The 15,837-nt window shown below is 41.3% G+C and overlaps 1 protein-coding gene across 2 annotated transcripts in view; it reads left to right on the top strand.

Moving 5' to 3' along the window:
* Window positions 1-15,837, top strand: part of LOC144504497 (proteasome activator complex subunit 4-like) — a 152,361-nt gene that overhangs the window by 118,929 nt on the left and 17,595 nt on the right. For both annotated transcript variants that reach the window (XM_078229852.1, XM_078229851.1), the window contains 4 exons: window positions 383-591; window positions 4,160-4,245; window positions 5,021-5,149; window positions 15,593-15,748. In XM_078229852.1, the coding sequence (XP_078085978.1) occupies window positions 383-591; window positions 4,160-4,245; window positions 5,021-5,149; window positions 15,593-15,748 (580 nt within the window). The remainder of the gene's footprint in view (window positions 1-382; window positions 592-4,159; window positions 4,246-5,020; window positions 5,150-15,592; window positions 15,749-15,837) is intronic.

Below are 15,837 nucleotides of genomic sequence, written 5' to 3'. Positions count from 1 at the left end.
GTCACAAAGGGCAAGTCAATGGATTGGGCCAGGGAGTGCAGGAATTTGGTACCACAACTTTTACCGAAGACATAAATAGGGCAATGTAACTCTGTATATTGTAAACCACTGATCAAATATTGCAACATGTCAAGTCTTGCATGTGCTGAATAAATTTCAATCACTGCTACCAATATGGATCAATGTTGAAACATATGTTTTCTTTTTGATAAAACAACCAAACAAATTTGTGTTCCCAACTGCTCTACATTAGTAATTCCAAAATCCTTTAATTTGTTAAATACCACTGAAGTTCAAGAGTTTTGTTATGATGCCTATAATTTGTAGCAATTTTGTTACACATTCTTTTATTAATTTTACTTCTCAAATATTCTCTCCATAGCGTTCTAACGTATTTATTCATGATAGACATCACCCTACCAAATTCAAATCCAACTCTGTCACCACATGTCTCTGAATTCACCAGTCGTATCTTAGGGCAACTTAAGCCACTTATGGAAATTGATGAAGAGATACAAAATCACATTGTTGAGGAAAATGGTGTTGGGGAACAAGATGAAAGAACCCAGGCTATTAAACTTCTGAAAACAGGTAGGCAGGAGGCAATCTTCTATCGATAATTTATTGTCTGAAGTATAATTGGAATTGTCAGCTGCTAAGATAGAGAATTGGTTAACCTTGCCTGTCCCTTTTCAGGCACCCTAACTTGGATAATGAAATGTTTGGGGCAGTAAGCTGTATACAATATGCAAACAGTGTATTATTCTTCTAGGGTGAAGCTGTGCCTGTTGAAGTCTGCGAGGGCTAATCCTTATATAGACAATGAATGAGTTCTTTCAATGCTCTACAAGCAGACTATCGACATTGTGACTCATTTTCTGTTAACGGATAATTTTTCTGTACGTTGCAGTTGTGACACTGTTTATTAATACCTTTTAAATTGTCATTGCATTAAACATTATATAATGTCTGAAGATTGAAGGACAGGAAGATGTCAAACATAATGGGACTTAAATTCAATAGTGTTATGCCTGATCTACAGTTGACTTTAACGAGTGATATCCCGTGTCCATTGTATCTGCACTTGGGAGTGCTAATGGCCACGAGCAACAAATGCTGATTGTGTATTAAAATATTAAGGTGACAGTTCTGTGCTTCCTTTAGGAACATTTGATAAACTTATCTGGTTCTTAAACTCCGCTAATGAATCCTGTTGAGAGAGACAGTAAGCAGGCTTCAGAAACATCGATATCAGCTCCTATCCTAGATCTCTACTGCTGGTCCATGTAACTTTAAAATCTTCCTCTCTCTCTTGCCTGCACATTTTGGCTGCTGCTCTGCGCAAATGCTCCCTCTAAATTTTCTTTCTTGAGCGTGGCCTGTTTATTTCAATGTGCACTGATGATCTTTCTGTGCAGTTGCACACAAGTGGTAACTTAAAGGTGACAGTTTGTAAACAGCATCACAGTATTATCATGTTTGCTGTATGCTGCACGTGCGCTCGGCTTCAAGGGATCTTCACACTTCACCCAAACCTTTGCTTCTAGCTACAATACAAACAGAAAGTGATGGAAGTACTCGGCAGATTTTGCAGCATCTGTGGAGAGAAAAACAGAGTTAACTCTTTTTATTTCAGTTCTCCACCATCCGCAGCATTTTGCTTTTACCCACGCTCTTTCTCGGCATCATGTTCGCTTCCTCCTCCTCAACCAGCCATGTCCACTTTACCTTTCTTGATGCTTCTTCACTATTAATAGTATTTCTCGGTTTACATTCTCTGTCCTTAGCTTCAGTCCCTCCTCTATTTAAAATTGTATTAAATGAGTTAACGTTTCTTAAATTAAGCAAATAGAAGCCATCATTATTTGCCTCCATTAGAACTCTGCTACCTTGCTGCCATTAATTAGATGATTGCTGATCTTTTACAACAGTGACGTTTTCCCGCAATAACCCCAAATCCCTTGATATCTAACATATCAATCCATCACGCAAACCAGCCTCCCATCCATTGACTCTGAGTACACTTCTCGCTGCCTCGGCAGAACAGCCAGCATAATTAAGGACCCCACGCACCCCGGACATTTTCTCTTCTATCTTCTTCCATCGGGAAAAAGATACAAAAGTCTGAGGTCACGTACCAACTGACTCAATAGAACATAGAACAGTACAGCACAGAACAGGCCCTTCGGCCCACGATGTTGTGCCGAGCTTTATCTGAAACCAAGATCAAGCTATCCCACTCCCTATCATCCTGGTGTGCTCTGTGTGCCTGTCCAACGACCGCTTAAATGTTCCTAAAGTGTCTGACTCCACTATCACTGCAGGCAGTCCATTCCACACCCCAACCACTCTCTGCGTAAAGAACCTACCTTTGATATCCTTCCTATATCTCCCACCACGAACCCTATAGTTACGCCCCCTTGTAATAGCTCCATCCACCCGAGGAAATAGTCTTTGAACGTTCACTCTATCTATCCCTTTCATCATTTTATAAACCTCTATTAAGTATCCCCTCAGCCTCCTCCGCTCCAGAGAGAACAGCCCTAGCTCCCTCAACCTTTCCTCATAAGACCTACCCTCCAAACCAGGCAGCATCCTGGTAAATCTCCTCTGCACTCTTTCCAGCGCTTCCACATCCTCCTTATAGTGAGGTGACCAGAACTGCACACAATATTCCAAATGTGGTCTCACCAAGGTCCTGTACAGTTGCAGCATAACCCCACTGCTCTTAAACTCCAACCCCCTGTTAATAAAAGCTAACACACTATAGGCCTTCTTCACAGCTCTATCCACTTGATAGAGCAGCTTCTTCCCTGCTGCCGCCAGACTTTTGAATGGACTTACCTTGCATTCAGTTGATCTTTCCCTACACCCTAGCTATGAATGTAACACTACATTCTGCATCTCTTGTTTCCTTCTCTGTGAATGGTATGCTTTGTCTGTATAGCGCCCAAGAAACAATACTTTTCACTCTGTTAATACATGTGACAATAATAAATCAAATCAAATATAGGAATCTAACCATCTCTGTCTTGAACATATTAAATGGCTGAGCTTCCACAGTCCTCTGAGGTAGAGAATTCCAAGGGTATTTAATGCAGTAAAATAAACTTTGTAGCACTATTACTATACAAAATTGGACATTAAATATTCTCCATTGCCTCCCTATCTCTCTAATCTCCTCCAGTCCTACAACCTTTTGAGACAACTGTACCCTTCAACTGAAGTATCTTCAGCATCTTGATTTTAATTGCTCCAACGTAGATAGTCACGCCTTCAGCTTCCTGGGCCCTAAACTCTGGAATTTCTTCCCTAAACCCCTCTGCCTGTCTTTGTTGAGCATGCGCAATATTCTCCTCAGCAAAAATGCACCAATAATTTCTACAAGAACTACAAATTCACTCTAGGTGGTGGGGAATGGAAGGAAGGCTTCCAGGACAGAAAGATAAACAAATAAATGTATCTTAGACAAATAATCAAAATCCAGTGAGGGAGGTGGAGCAAAAAAAATCATCATAATTTTGCAGTGAAAGAATCTGGGTGGGAATGAGCCAGGTAGTTATTTGGTTTTTTTTTTAAAGTAATAAGTAAACAACATCACAAATATTCTGTGAGGCTAGTTATCTTTCAATATCAATAAAGTGTGTAATAGTTTTTACTTCAAAGATCAATGATAGTGCTTCAATAAAATTGACCAATTATAATGGTGTGAAAACTACATTTGCGCTTAAAATTCCAAAAACTTCATGTTGGGTACATGGGACACCTAGCATTTAAAATTGATTTATTTTGAACAAAAACTTTTCACTAGTTTTTGCTTTTATAGTTTGATCGCTATGCTGACAAATAATGTTGCTTAATCTTAATGAAATGCTATTGCTTGAAAACATAAATCATCTCAATAGTTCTTGTAGTGAGGCATTTTGTTAGTCTATTACATATTTTATTTCATAGGTTGTAATGCACACCAACCTGGTGTTGTGAGACTTCTTACTGTTTAGCAGGACAGGCTTGTTCTTAATTCTGATGAATGCAAAAAACTTTGTTTTGTTGAAGTAGAGTACGTTTTTATTATTTTGTTATGTAAAATTAAGATGTCAATGAAAATAGTGAAGATATTGACATTCTAACTAACTACATGCTTTGTTTTGCTGCACAGTGCTGAAGTGGTTAATGGCAAGTGCAGGAAGGTCATTCTCTACAGCAGTTGCCGAGCAGCTCCATCTTATGCCACTTTTATTCAAGGTGTGTTGTAGTTTTAGTGTTTGTATTAAGTTCTAATTTACCGTACACATTTAAGAATATGTTTTAACCACCTTAATGCCATACAGGACAAATCACATTTAATTTGACATTTATTTGGTTTCATGTTTCTGCTGTGAAAGAACAGATGACCCCTCTCTGGCAATGCCCTTTCTCCCCATTTGCAAGCACAAGGTACTGCCCAGTCAAGAAATTTCATCAGTTTTTTTCCCATTTGGCCTGTGACCTCCATCCAGCCCTTTCCCAATGTATACAGTTCAAATCTAGACTGAATGCAATGAAATATCAAACTCATCTTCTCAGCCTGCATTCTAGTGCTCCAAATCTTGTCAGAACCACTTTATTTGGCGTGAACTACTTCTGTTTGATTAAACAAATCTGGATATATGCTTGAACTATTGCTGTCATTTCTCTCTGCTTCAGGTTCATGCCTGATATTTTACTGCCTCGTTGCTTCAACCAATTCACAATGGAACACTGAAAGTAAACATCATCACTTGTAAGGCTAATTTCCCATCAAGTTTTAGCATTTAAGTTTTCAATGAAGTGGTGTTTTCTAAAAAAAAATAAAAAAATTGCCCATGTTCATTCAGAGGAAATTTAGTTCTCTGGTAAGCATTAGCTTTCCATTAAGTATCAGTTTGATTTATGATATTTTTCATGCTAAGTTAATCTGTCCAGTTGACATTCTAAGTTATGTTTACTTGAATATTTAAATTGAGACTGTAAATTATATTTCCTTTTTTCTTAAATTTAGATTGCTCCTGTGGAAAATGATGAGAGCTATGATGAACTCAAACGGGATGCAAAGATGTGTTTATCACTCATGTCTCAGGGATTGCTGTATCCCCAGCAAGTGTTTATGGTGCTAGATGTTATAAAACAGGTAAATTGCGTATTTTCAGCTGTTCTTAACACGAGAGATTTTAGTAACAGACAACGACCATAAAGAAGCCTTGCTATTTAGGGCAAAACTTCCGTTCTCTCAAGAAACAAAATCCAACAAATTAAGGTAAATGCCAATGTGCAAAGGGCATTCTTCAGATGAAACTGGCTTCTGATAACTAGTGGATCAAGTTAATTATTTCATGGGATGTGAATGTCACTGGCAAGGCCAACATTCCTTGCCTAGCTACACTTGAAGTTGATGCTGAGCCACCTTCTCGAAGTGCCGCTGTCTGTGTGGTGAACAACCAGACTCACGACTATCAGCTGTGAAAGTCCAATAAAGCTGAAGGAATAACAACACATTTTCCGACAGGTTGGTGTGTGACTTGGAGCAGCACCGTCTATCCTTGTCTTAGGCAGTAGAGTCTTGGGGGCTTATAAATGAGTATGTTGGTCAAAAGTATGGTGCTATTTTCCAACCCTGTAAATCAATCAGTTTTCAATACTGTATGGATAAGGGGAGAATTTAGCATGGCCAATCCACCTAACCAGCTTCCTATCCAGTGGTGCCAAGCTTCTTGAATGTTGTTGGAGCTACATTCAGCCAGACTAGTGCAGAGTATTCCATCACAATCCTGACTTGTTCCTTGTAGATGGTGGACAGTCTTTGGGAGTCTGGAGGTGAGTTACTTACCATAGAATTCCCAGCCTCTTGAGCTGTTCTTGCAGGCCACTGTATTTATATGGCTGGTCCAGTTCAGTTTCTGGTCAATGGTAGCCCTCTGGATGTCAATAGAGGGGGATTCAGTGATGGTAATACCATTGAATTTCAAGGAGAAATGGTTAGATTCTCTCTTTTTGGAAATGGTCATTTCCTGGCACTTGTGTTTTTGATTTGATTCATTATTCTCACATATATTAGTATACAGTGAAAAGTATTGTTTCTTGCGCGCTAAACAGACAAAACACATCATACATAGGGAAGGAAAGGAAAGAGTGCGGAATGTAGTGTTACAGTCATAGCTCAGTTGTAGAGAAAGATCAACTTAATGCGAGGTAGGTCCATTCAAAAGTCTGAGGACAGCAAGGAAGAAGTTGGTACATGTCCTCAGACTTTTGTATCTTTTTCCAGATGAAAGAAGGTGGAAGAGAGTAGATCCGGGGTGCGCGGAGTTCTTGATTATGCTGGCTGCTTTTCGGAGGCAGCAGGAAGTGTAGACAGTGTCAATGGATGGGAGGCTGGTTTAAGTGATGGACTGGGCTTCATTCACGACTCTTTGTAGTTTATTGCTGTCTTGGACAGAGCCATACCAAGCTGTGATACAACCAGAAAGAATGCTTTCTATGGTGCATCTGTAAAAGTTGATGAGAATTGTCACGGACATGCCAAATTTCCTTAGTCTCCTGAGAAAGAAGAGGCGTTGGTGGGCTTTCTTAACTGTAGCATCCGCATGGAGGGACCAGGACAGGTGGTTGGTGATCTGGACACCTAAAACCTTGAACCTCTCAACCATTTCTACTTCGTCCCCATTGATGTAGACAGGGGCATGCCCTCCATTACGCTTCCTGTAGTTGATGACTAGCTCCTTCATTTTGTTGACATTGAGGGAGGGATTATTGTCGTTGCACCAGTTTACCAGATTCTCTATCTCTTTTCTATACTGTGCCTTGTCATTGTTTGCGATCTGACCCACAACGGAATGGTGGTGTCATCAGCAAACTTGAAAATCGAATTGGAGGGGAATTTGGCCATGCAGTCAGAGGTGTATAAGGAGTATCGTAAGGGGCTGAGGACACAGCCTTGCGGAACACTGATGTTGAGGATGATTGTGGAGGAGGTATTGTTGCCCATCAGTACTGACTGCGGTCTGTGGGTTAGGATGTCTAGGATCCAGTTGCAGAGGGAGGAGCTGAGCCCCAGACCATGAAGTTTAGAGATGAGTTTTGTAGGACTAATGGTGTTAAAGGCTGAGCTGTAGTCTACGAATAGGAATCTGACATAGGTGTCATTGTTATCTAGGTGGTCCAGGGTGTAGTACAAATGTTACTTGCCACTATCAGGCCAAGTCTGAATATTGTCCAGTTCTTGTTGCATATCAACATGACACCTTCAGTATCTGAGGATTTGCGAATGGTGCTAAACATTGTGCCATTATCAGAGAACATCCACACTTCTGACCTTATAATTGAAGGACAATCATTGATGAAGCAACTGAAAATAGTTGGGCCTAGGACACTATACTGAGGAATTCCTGCAGTGATGGCCCAGAACTGAGACGATTGAACTCCAATAATCACAACCATCTTCCTTTGTGCTTGGTAAGATTCCAATCTTTGGAGAGTTTTTGACATAATTCCCATTGACAATTAAATTCCCACCTTTATTGCCATGTTTTCTCTAATACTATGGCTCATACTTTCATTAACAGCCCTCTAATTTGGTTCTTTACCTGATCCCTTTTGAAAACCCATATTCAAAACACACACTGTACTTCCTTTATACTGTCTTTTCTCAAATAACTATTTGTTAGATACAGTTTGACTTTTACAAAGCAGAAAGCAAAATATCTAGTTGTGCGAAATCTGGGTAGAGTTTCTGCTTTAGGTGCTATCAGTGCATATTGTATCCTAGTGTTTTTCTCACTCCTTCCCACTACAAGTTTCTACTCAAGCATATTAGTATATCACCAAGCACAATATTGGTCATAGTACCAGTGCAATTGGCAAGAATTTCAATCGGTAATTTTAAAAAGGATTGAAGACAGAAGACATTGATTTCAGATGATTGTCAAAAGACGCAACGACGACATGAGAATCTTTTTTACGCAGCGAGTGATTAGCATCTGAATGCACAGCCTGAGAATGTGAAGGAGGCAGATTCAATTGTGACTTTTAAAAGAGAATTTGTTAATTGTATGAAAAGAAATAATTTTCCGGGGTACAGGGTAAAGACAGGAAAATGGGACCAAGTGAGTTGCTCTTGCAGAGAGCTGGCACAGACATGATAGGCTGAATGGCCTTCTGTGCTGTAGCCGTCCTATGATTCTCAAGTACTACACATGCTACACCAATTCCTGTAAGCATAAACAACTTAAAGAACTCTGTTTAAAATTTGGAAACCACCAAATATTTCTGCAGTTGCAGCAAGAGCCATTAGCTGTCTGTAAAATCCGATCTCTTGGAGTTGATCCAACACTTGATCTTAGCCAAAAGACCAAAGAAATCAATTAGCAATTAACCTGCAAGTAATTGATTATCTCTTTAGTGCTGGTCGCAGAGTGCCCTTATTGTTGCTGAACAAGTATTCAGCTGTACAAAATTAAGACCAGGCATTTGCTGGAGGGTTGAGCTCCAAATTGACAGCACTGGTGTTAGATAAACATTACATACTGATTGATGTCAGGATCTGTCAACCCTGCATACCTCTAGCAGACAGTTACTGTGCGTGTTGATACCCTCAACAAAATGATGTCTGGCGTAGCCAGCACCAGAAACACATGCACGTGCTGCAACACCATTTTGGGAGAAATACAGTACTTGTAGCACTGTGAAAATGAACGCTACACATTTGACTTTTGTTGTTCTAGATAGCAAATATCTCGTGATTGCAAATTTTTCAATGGTTGTTCATGTCTTATCAAACAGTTTTTAATCTTTTATCTAGCCTTGTTATTGTTTTTAATATTGTTGAAGTTACCCTTTTCCAGTCAAACCCCTTTATCTTTTGTGTTCACTCTCAATGTTTATATTGAATTTACTTACCCTGTGGTGTCCTTGCTTTATTTTCCTTTCAATTAGATCCAGTACTGTCTTCCCCATTGAACTAAAAACTTAATAATCTGTAAAACAATTGTGGACATATTGTAGAAGCTCTTCCTCCTCCTTTATTTACATTCTTGCTATCTCAATTTATCTTTGGGATAATTAAAGTAGCCCATTCTCATAATTCTTATATTTTTCTGTAATTTGATTCATTCTTCCTTGGTCTTGCACCATTTGATTGTATCTAATGTATTTACAGTAGTAACGGTTATCGCCTTATTTCTTAACACTACCTTTATAAAAGAAAAACTTGGTTCTTAAATTAAGTTTTTTGAGGATGTAACTAGCAGGACAGATAAGTGGAAACAGTGCATGAAGTATATTTGAATTTCCAAAACATCTTTGATAAGGTGCCACATTTAAAGTTACTCTGCAAGGTAAAGGGATAATATATTGATATGGATAGAGGATGAGTTAACAAACAAAGCAGAGAGTTAGGATAAATGACATTTTCAAGTTGAAGGGTTGCAACTAGTAGGGTGCCAAAAGAATCTGTGCTGGTATTTCAACAATTCATAATATAATGACATGGATGAAGTATTATATTTAAGAGAGTATTATATCCAAGTTTGCTGAGGATACAAGGTCAGATGGGGGGACAGTAAACTTTGGGGAGGACACAAAGAGACTGCAGAGGGAATTGGAATGGTTAATGAGTGAGCAGTAAGGTGGCAAGTGGAATATAATGTGGGGAAATAGAAAAGGGAATTTTTTTAAACATTAAGAAACGTTTAAATGTTGATGTTCAAAGAGATTTGTGTCCTTGTACAAGAAAGACAGAAAGCTAACTACAGGGACAGCATGCAATTAGGAAAACAAATGATATGTTGGGCTTTAGTGCAAGATGGGTGGTGCACAAGAATAAGAAAGTCTTGCTGCAATTGGTGAGATCACTGCTGAAATACGTTGTACAATTTTTGTTTTATTATCTAAGGCAATTGTCTTGGAAGCAGCACAGTGATGGATCCTTCCATTTGATTCCTGACATGAGAGTTTTCCTATGATGAGAGATTGAGTAGAATGAACCTATACTTTATTGAATTTAGAAGAATGAGAGGTCATCTTGTAGAAGCATATAAGATCCTACGTGGACTGGACAGGGTAGATGCTCCGTAAGAAGTCTCACAACACCAGGTTAAAGTCCAACAGGTTTATTTGGTAGCACAAGCTTTCGGAGCGCTGCTCCTTCATCAAGTGAGTCGGAGTTCTGTTCACAAACAGGACATATAAAGACACAAACTCAATTTACAAAATAATGGTTGGAATGCGGGTCTTTACAGGTAATCAAGTCTTAAAGGTACAGACAATGTGAGTGGAGAGATGGTTAAGCATAGGTTAAAGAGATATGTATTGTCTCCAGCCAGGACAGTTAGTGAGATTTTGCAAGCCCAAGGCAAGTCGTGGGGGTTACAGATAGTGTGACATGAACCCAAGATCCCGGTTGAGGCCGTCCTCGTGGGCGGAACTTGGCTATCAGTTTCTGTTCAGCGATTCTGCGTTGTCGTGTGTCATGAAGGCTGCCTTGGAGAACGCTTACCCGAAGATCAGAGGCTGAATGCACGTGATTGCTGAAGTGCTCCCCCACAGGAAGAAAACAGTCTTGCCTGGTGATTGTCGAGCGGTGTTCATTCATCCATTGTCATAGCGTCTGCATGGTTTCCCCAATGTACCATGCCTCGGGACATCCTTTCCTGCAGCATATCAGGTAGACAACATTGGCCGAGTTGCAAGAGTATGTACCGTGTATCTAGTAGATGGTGTTCTCACGTGAGATGATGGCATCCGTGTCGATGATCCTCCATGTCTTGCAGAGGTTGCTGTGGCAGGGCTGTGTGGTGTGGTGGTCACTGTTCTCCTGAAGACTGGGTAATTTGCTGCGGACAATGGTCTGTTTGAGGTTGTGCGGTTGTTTGAAGGCAAGAAGTGGGGGTGTGGGGATGGTCTTGGCGAGATGTTCGTCTTCATCGATGACATGTTGAAGACTCCGGAGAAGATGTCGTAGCTTCTCTCCTCCGGGGAAGTACTGGACGACAATGGGTACTCTGTCCGTCGTGTCCCGTGTTTGTCTTCTGAGGAGGTCAGTGCGGTTTTTTGCTGTGGCATGTTGGAACTGTCGATCGATGAGTCAAGCGCCATATCCTGTTCTTGTGAGGGCATCTTTCAGCGTCTGGAGGTGCCTGTTGCGATCCTCCTCATCTGAGCAGATCCTGTGTATACGGAGGGCTTGTACCTCGGGGATGGCTTCTTTAACGTGTTTAGGGTGGAAGCTGGAGAAGTGGAGCATCGTGAGGTTATCCGTGGGTTTGCGGTACAGTGAAGTGCTGAGGTGACTGTACTTGATGAAGATGCGTGTATCCAAGAATGCAACCCATTCCGGAGAGTAGTCCATGGTGAGTCTGATGGTGGGATGGAACTTGTTGATGTCATTATATAGTTGTTTCCGTGGTTGTTCATCATGAGTCCAAAGGAAGAAAATGTCATCGATGTATCTAACATATAGCATCGGTTGAAGGTCCTGTGTGGTGAAGAGGTCTTGTTCGAACCTGTGCATGAAGATGTTGGCATATTGAGGTGCGAATTTGGTCCCCATGGCTGTTCTGTGTGTCTGGATGAAGAACTGGTTGTTGAAGGTGAAGACATTGTGGTCCAGGATGAAACGGATGAGTTATAAAATTGTACCTGGAGATTGGCAGTTGTCGGCGTTGAGTACTGAGGCAGTTGCAGCAATGTCATCGTCGTGGGTGATGCTGGTGTAGAGTGCTGAGACATCCATTGTGACGAGGAGTGCTCCTGGTTCAACTGCTCCATGTGTGCTGAGTTTCTGTAGGAAGTCCGTAGTGTCAGACAGAAGCTGGGCATTCTTTGTACAATGGGTTTCAGGATGCCCTCAACGTAGCCGGAGAGGTTCTCGCAGAGGGTCCCATTGCCTGATACGATGGGACGGCCGAGTGTGTTGGCCTTGTGTATCTTCGGGAGGCCGTAGAGATCTCCAACGTGGAGAATACGTGGGACGAGAGCGCGGAGAGTGCTCTGAAGGTCCGGATCATCCTGGACCACAATGTCTTCACCTTCATCAAGCAATTCTTCATCCAGACACATGGAACAGCCATGGGGACCAAATTTGCACCTCAATATGCCAACATCTTCATGCACAGGTTCGAACAAGAACTCTTCATCACACAGGACCTTCAACCGATGCTATACGTTAGATACATCGATGACATTTCCTTCCTTTGGACTCATGGTGAGCAATCACTGAAACAACAATATGATGACATCAACAAGTTCCATCCCACCATCAGACTCACCATAGACTACTCTCCGGAATCAGTTGCATTCTTGGACACACGCATCTCCATCAAGGACAGTCACCTCAGCACTTCACGGTACCGCAAGCCCACAGATAACCTCACAATGCTCCACTTCTCCAGCTTCGACCTTAAACACATTAAAGAAGCCATCCCCTACAGACAAGCCCTCCGTATACACAGGATCTGCTCAGATGAGCAGGATTGCAACAGACACCTCCAGATGCTGAAAGATGCCCTCATAAGAACAGGATATGGCGCTCGACTTATTGATTGACAGTTCCAACGCGCCACAGCGAAAAGCCACACCGAAAAACCACACCGACTACCTCGGAAGACAAACACGGGACACGGCGGACAGACTATCCTTCGTCATCCAGTACTTCCCCGGAGCAGAGAAGCTACGACATCTTCTCCGGAGTCTTCAACATGTCATTGATGTAGACTGACATCTCGCCAAGGCCATCCCCACACCCCATTTCTTGCCTTCAAACAACCGCACCCTCAAATAGACCATTGTCCGCAGCAAACTACCCAGCCTTCAGGAGAACAGTGACCATGACACCAAACAGCCCAGCCACAGCAACCTCTGCAAGATGTGCCGGATCATCGACACGGATGCCATCATCTCATGTGAGAACACCATCCAGCAGGTACACGGTACATACTCTTGCAACTCGTCCAACGTTGTCTACCTGATGCGCTGCAGGAAAGGATGTCCTGAGGCATGGTACATTGGGGAAACCATGCAGACACTATGACAACGGATGAATGAACACCGCTCGACAATCACCAAGCAGGAGTGTTCCCTTCCTGTTGGGGAACACTTCAGCAATCACGGGCATTCAGCCTCTGATCTTTGGGTAAGCGTTCTCCAAGGCGGTCTTCATGACACGACAACGCAGAATCGCTGAGCAGAAACTGATAGCCAAGTTCCGCACACATGAGGACGGCCTCAACCGGGATCTTGGGTTCATGTCACACTATCTGTAACTCCCACAACTTGCCTGGGCTTGCAAAATCTCACTAACTGTCCTGGCTGGAGACAATACACATCTCTTTAACCTGTGCTTAATGCTCTCTCCACTCACATTGTTTGTACCTTTAAGACTTGATTACCTGTAAAGACTCTCATTCCAACCATTATTTTGTAAATTGAGTTTGTGTCTTTATATGCCCTGTTTGTGAACAGAACTCCGACTCACTTGATGAAGGAGCAGCGCGCTGAAAGCTTGTGGCTTGTGCTACCAAATAAACCTGTTGGACTTTAACCTGGTGCTGTGAGACTTCTTACTATGCTTACCCCAGTCCAATGCCGACATCTCCACATCAAGGGTAGATGCTAACAGGCTATTTCCTTGGCTAATGTCAAGACCTCAATGAAACAGTCTCAGAATAAGGTGTTGATTTTTAAAGATTGAGATGAGGAGAAATTTCTTCACTAGAGAACTGAGAATCCTTGTAGTTTGCTATCCCAGAAAGCTGTGGATGCCCAGTTGTTGAGTTTGTTCAAGGTTGAGATAGATGTTTGTTCTCGAGAGGAATCAAGGAAAATGGGGGTCAGTCAGGAAGGCAAAGTTGAAGTCAAAGATCAGTCATGATATTGAATGACTCAGCAGGCTTAAGGTGTCGCGTGGCCTACTCCTGCTCCTATTTCTTTTGTTCTTATAAATAGATTCTGTTTTTGCATCATTCCCTCATTGTACCTTGGAGTATTATTATAATGAAATATTTGATTATCACTGTTGCTACGTCTGTATATTCTCTGAATGTCTTGTTATCTTGGCATTGTAAAAGTGTACTCATTAATTTATACTGCTCATTTCTCTGCACTAAATTGTAAGCAGTGGAAGGTTGAAGTAAAGGAGTGGAGATGTTCAATTCATTGTATACTTTCAAAGGTTCAAGAGTAAAGATTTAAGAGTTCAGGAACACCAGTCTTTGAAAGTTAAATAAACTTAGTTAAATGGTTGTTGTAAAAGTATAAAGAATCTTGGGTATTATGAACAGAGCAAAGCCATAAAAATAGCAATAGTTAGGCTGCAGTTAGAAGTTGAGTGCCCTACGTTCAAATGGAATTCAGAATTGTCTTGAGTCCATCATCACTGAAGATGCTCATGGAATCTCCTCCTATTTAGTTAGTTGCGCACTGCCATTCACAACTGGATGAGATAACTGTAAAGTTATGACCTGTGTGGACAGTACCTTTTGGATTGCTGTGGAATTAACTGATTTGTGTGTAAATGATCAGATTGTAGGATTTTTGACAACTATTGTGCTTAGAATTTGTTAATTTTTGCACTTTGGCTGCCTATTTATATTGCAGAAATCTATGTTATCAATTGTTGTAGGGCAATATCAGGGATTGGGTCTTATTTTAATTTATATGTCCGTTCATATTTTATTTAATTTCAGTGTAATGCATGCAGGGCTACATAGAGCAAGCCGAGAGAGCCAGGCCCCATCAGAGGGAAGGAAAGGGTTAATGCAGACAGCTAGAGGCCTACTCTGCCGACAGATAATGATTAACACATGCTATCAACTTCTAATGCACAGGAGATCATTCCGAATTATCACGACAATGGGAGAATCGGCATTAAGACAGCCAGGCTCCATATAGGGAGGGTATAGTCTTCTGTAAAACATGATCACCTAGCAGAGGGGGGGAATGCTTAACACATCGTTGTAAATCGGTTGGGCAAATAACGCTTTGACATTATCATCGGGTAAACGGAACTGTCCAGAGCACTGATAAACGAAGTTGTACTGAACAATGCAGTCTGTGTAACGGGATTAGAAGAACCATTTTGTATCCAATTCGAGGAATTAATATACTAATGTAAACCTTTGTGATTCGAAAAAGTATAATAACCTGTACCAATCTACCAGGATGTGGAGACGCCAGCGTTGGACTGGGGTAAGCACAAGTAAGAAGTCTCTCAACACCAGGTTAAAGTCCAACAGGTTTATTTGGTCACACAAGCCACAAGCTTTCGGAGCGCTGCTCCTTCATCAGGTGAGTGATGAAGTTTCATCACTTGATGAAGGAGCAGCGCTCCGAAAGCTTATGGCTTGTGTGACCAAATAAACCTGTTGGACTTTAACCAGGTGTTGTGAGACTTCTTACAATCTGCCAGGGTCAGAGAGGACTCACAGGCAATCTGAGATTTCAGGCTGGAGTCCATCTCTCCCTCATGCATGTAGAATAAAAACTTTTCTTGAAGTTCAACACGGTCTCCAAGACTCGACTCATTTTATTTCTCTCCTATAGCAATTTATATAATTTGAATTGTTTGTTTTTATTTTCACAGACCTCCGAGAGCAGTTCATGGCATGCGAAATACACTGTTCTAACCTATCTTCAAACCATGGTGTTCTACAACCTATTTGTTTTTTTGGACAATGAACAGGCAGTCCGAGATGTAAGATGGCTAGTTATAAAGCTCTTGGAAGATGAGCAGTTGGAGGTAAGAGTAATCAAATTACAGAGAAAAATAGTGGTAAATTTTAGTCCAACCAACAAAAACAGTATTTTAGTTCTTGTATTCACCCCAAT

The sequence above is a fragment of the Mustelus asterias genome, chromosome 15 (genome assembly GCF_964213995.1).
Source record: "Mustelus asterias chromosome 15, sMusAst1.hap1.1, whole genome shotgun sequence".
Lineage (NCBI taxonomy): Eukaryota > Metazoa > Chordata > Chondrichthyes > Carcharhiniformes > Triakidae > Mustelus > Mustelus asterias.
Note: the sequence above shows the minus strand (reverse complement) of the source record. Positions and strands in the feature narration are given on the sequence as shown.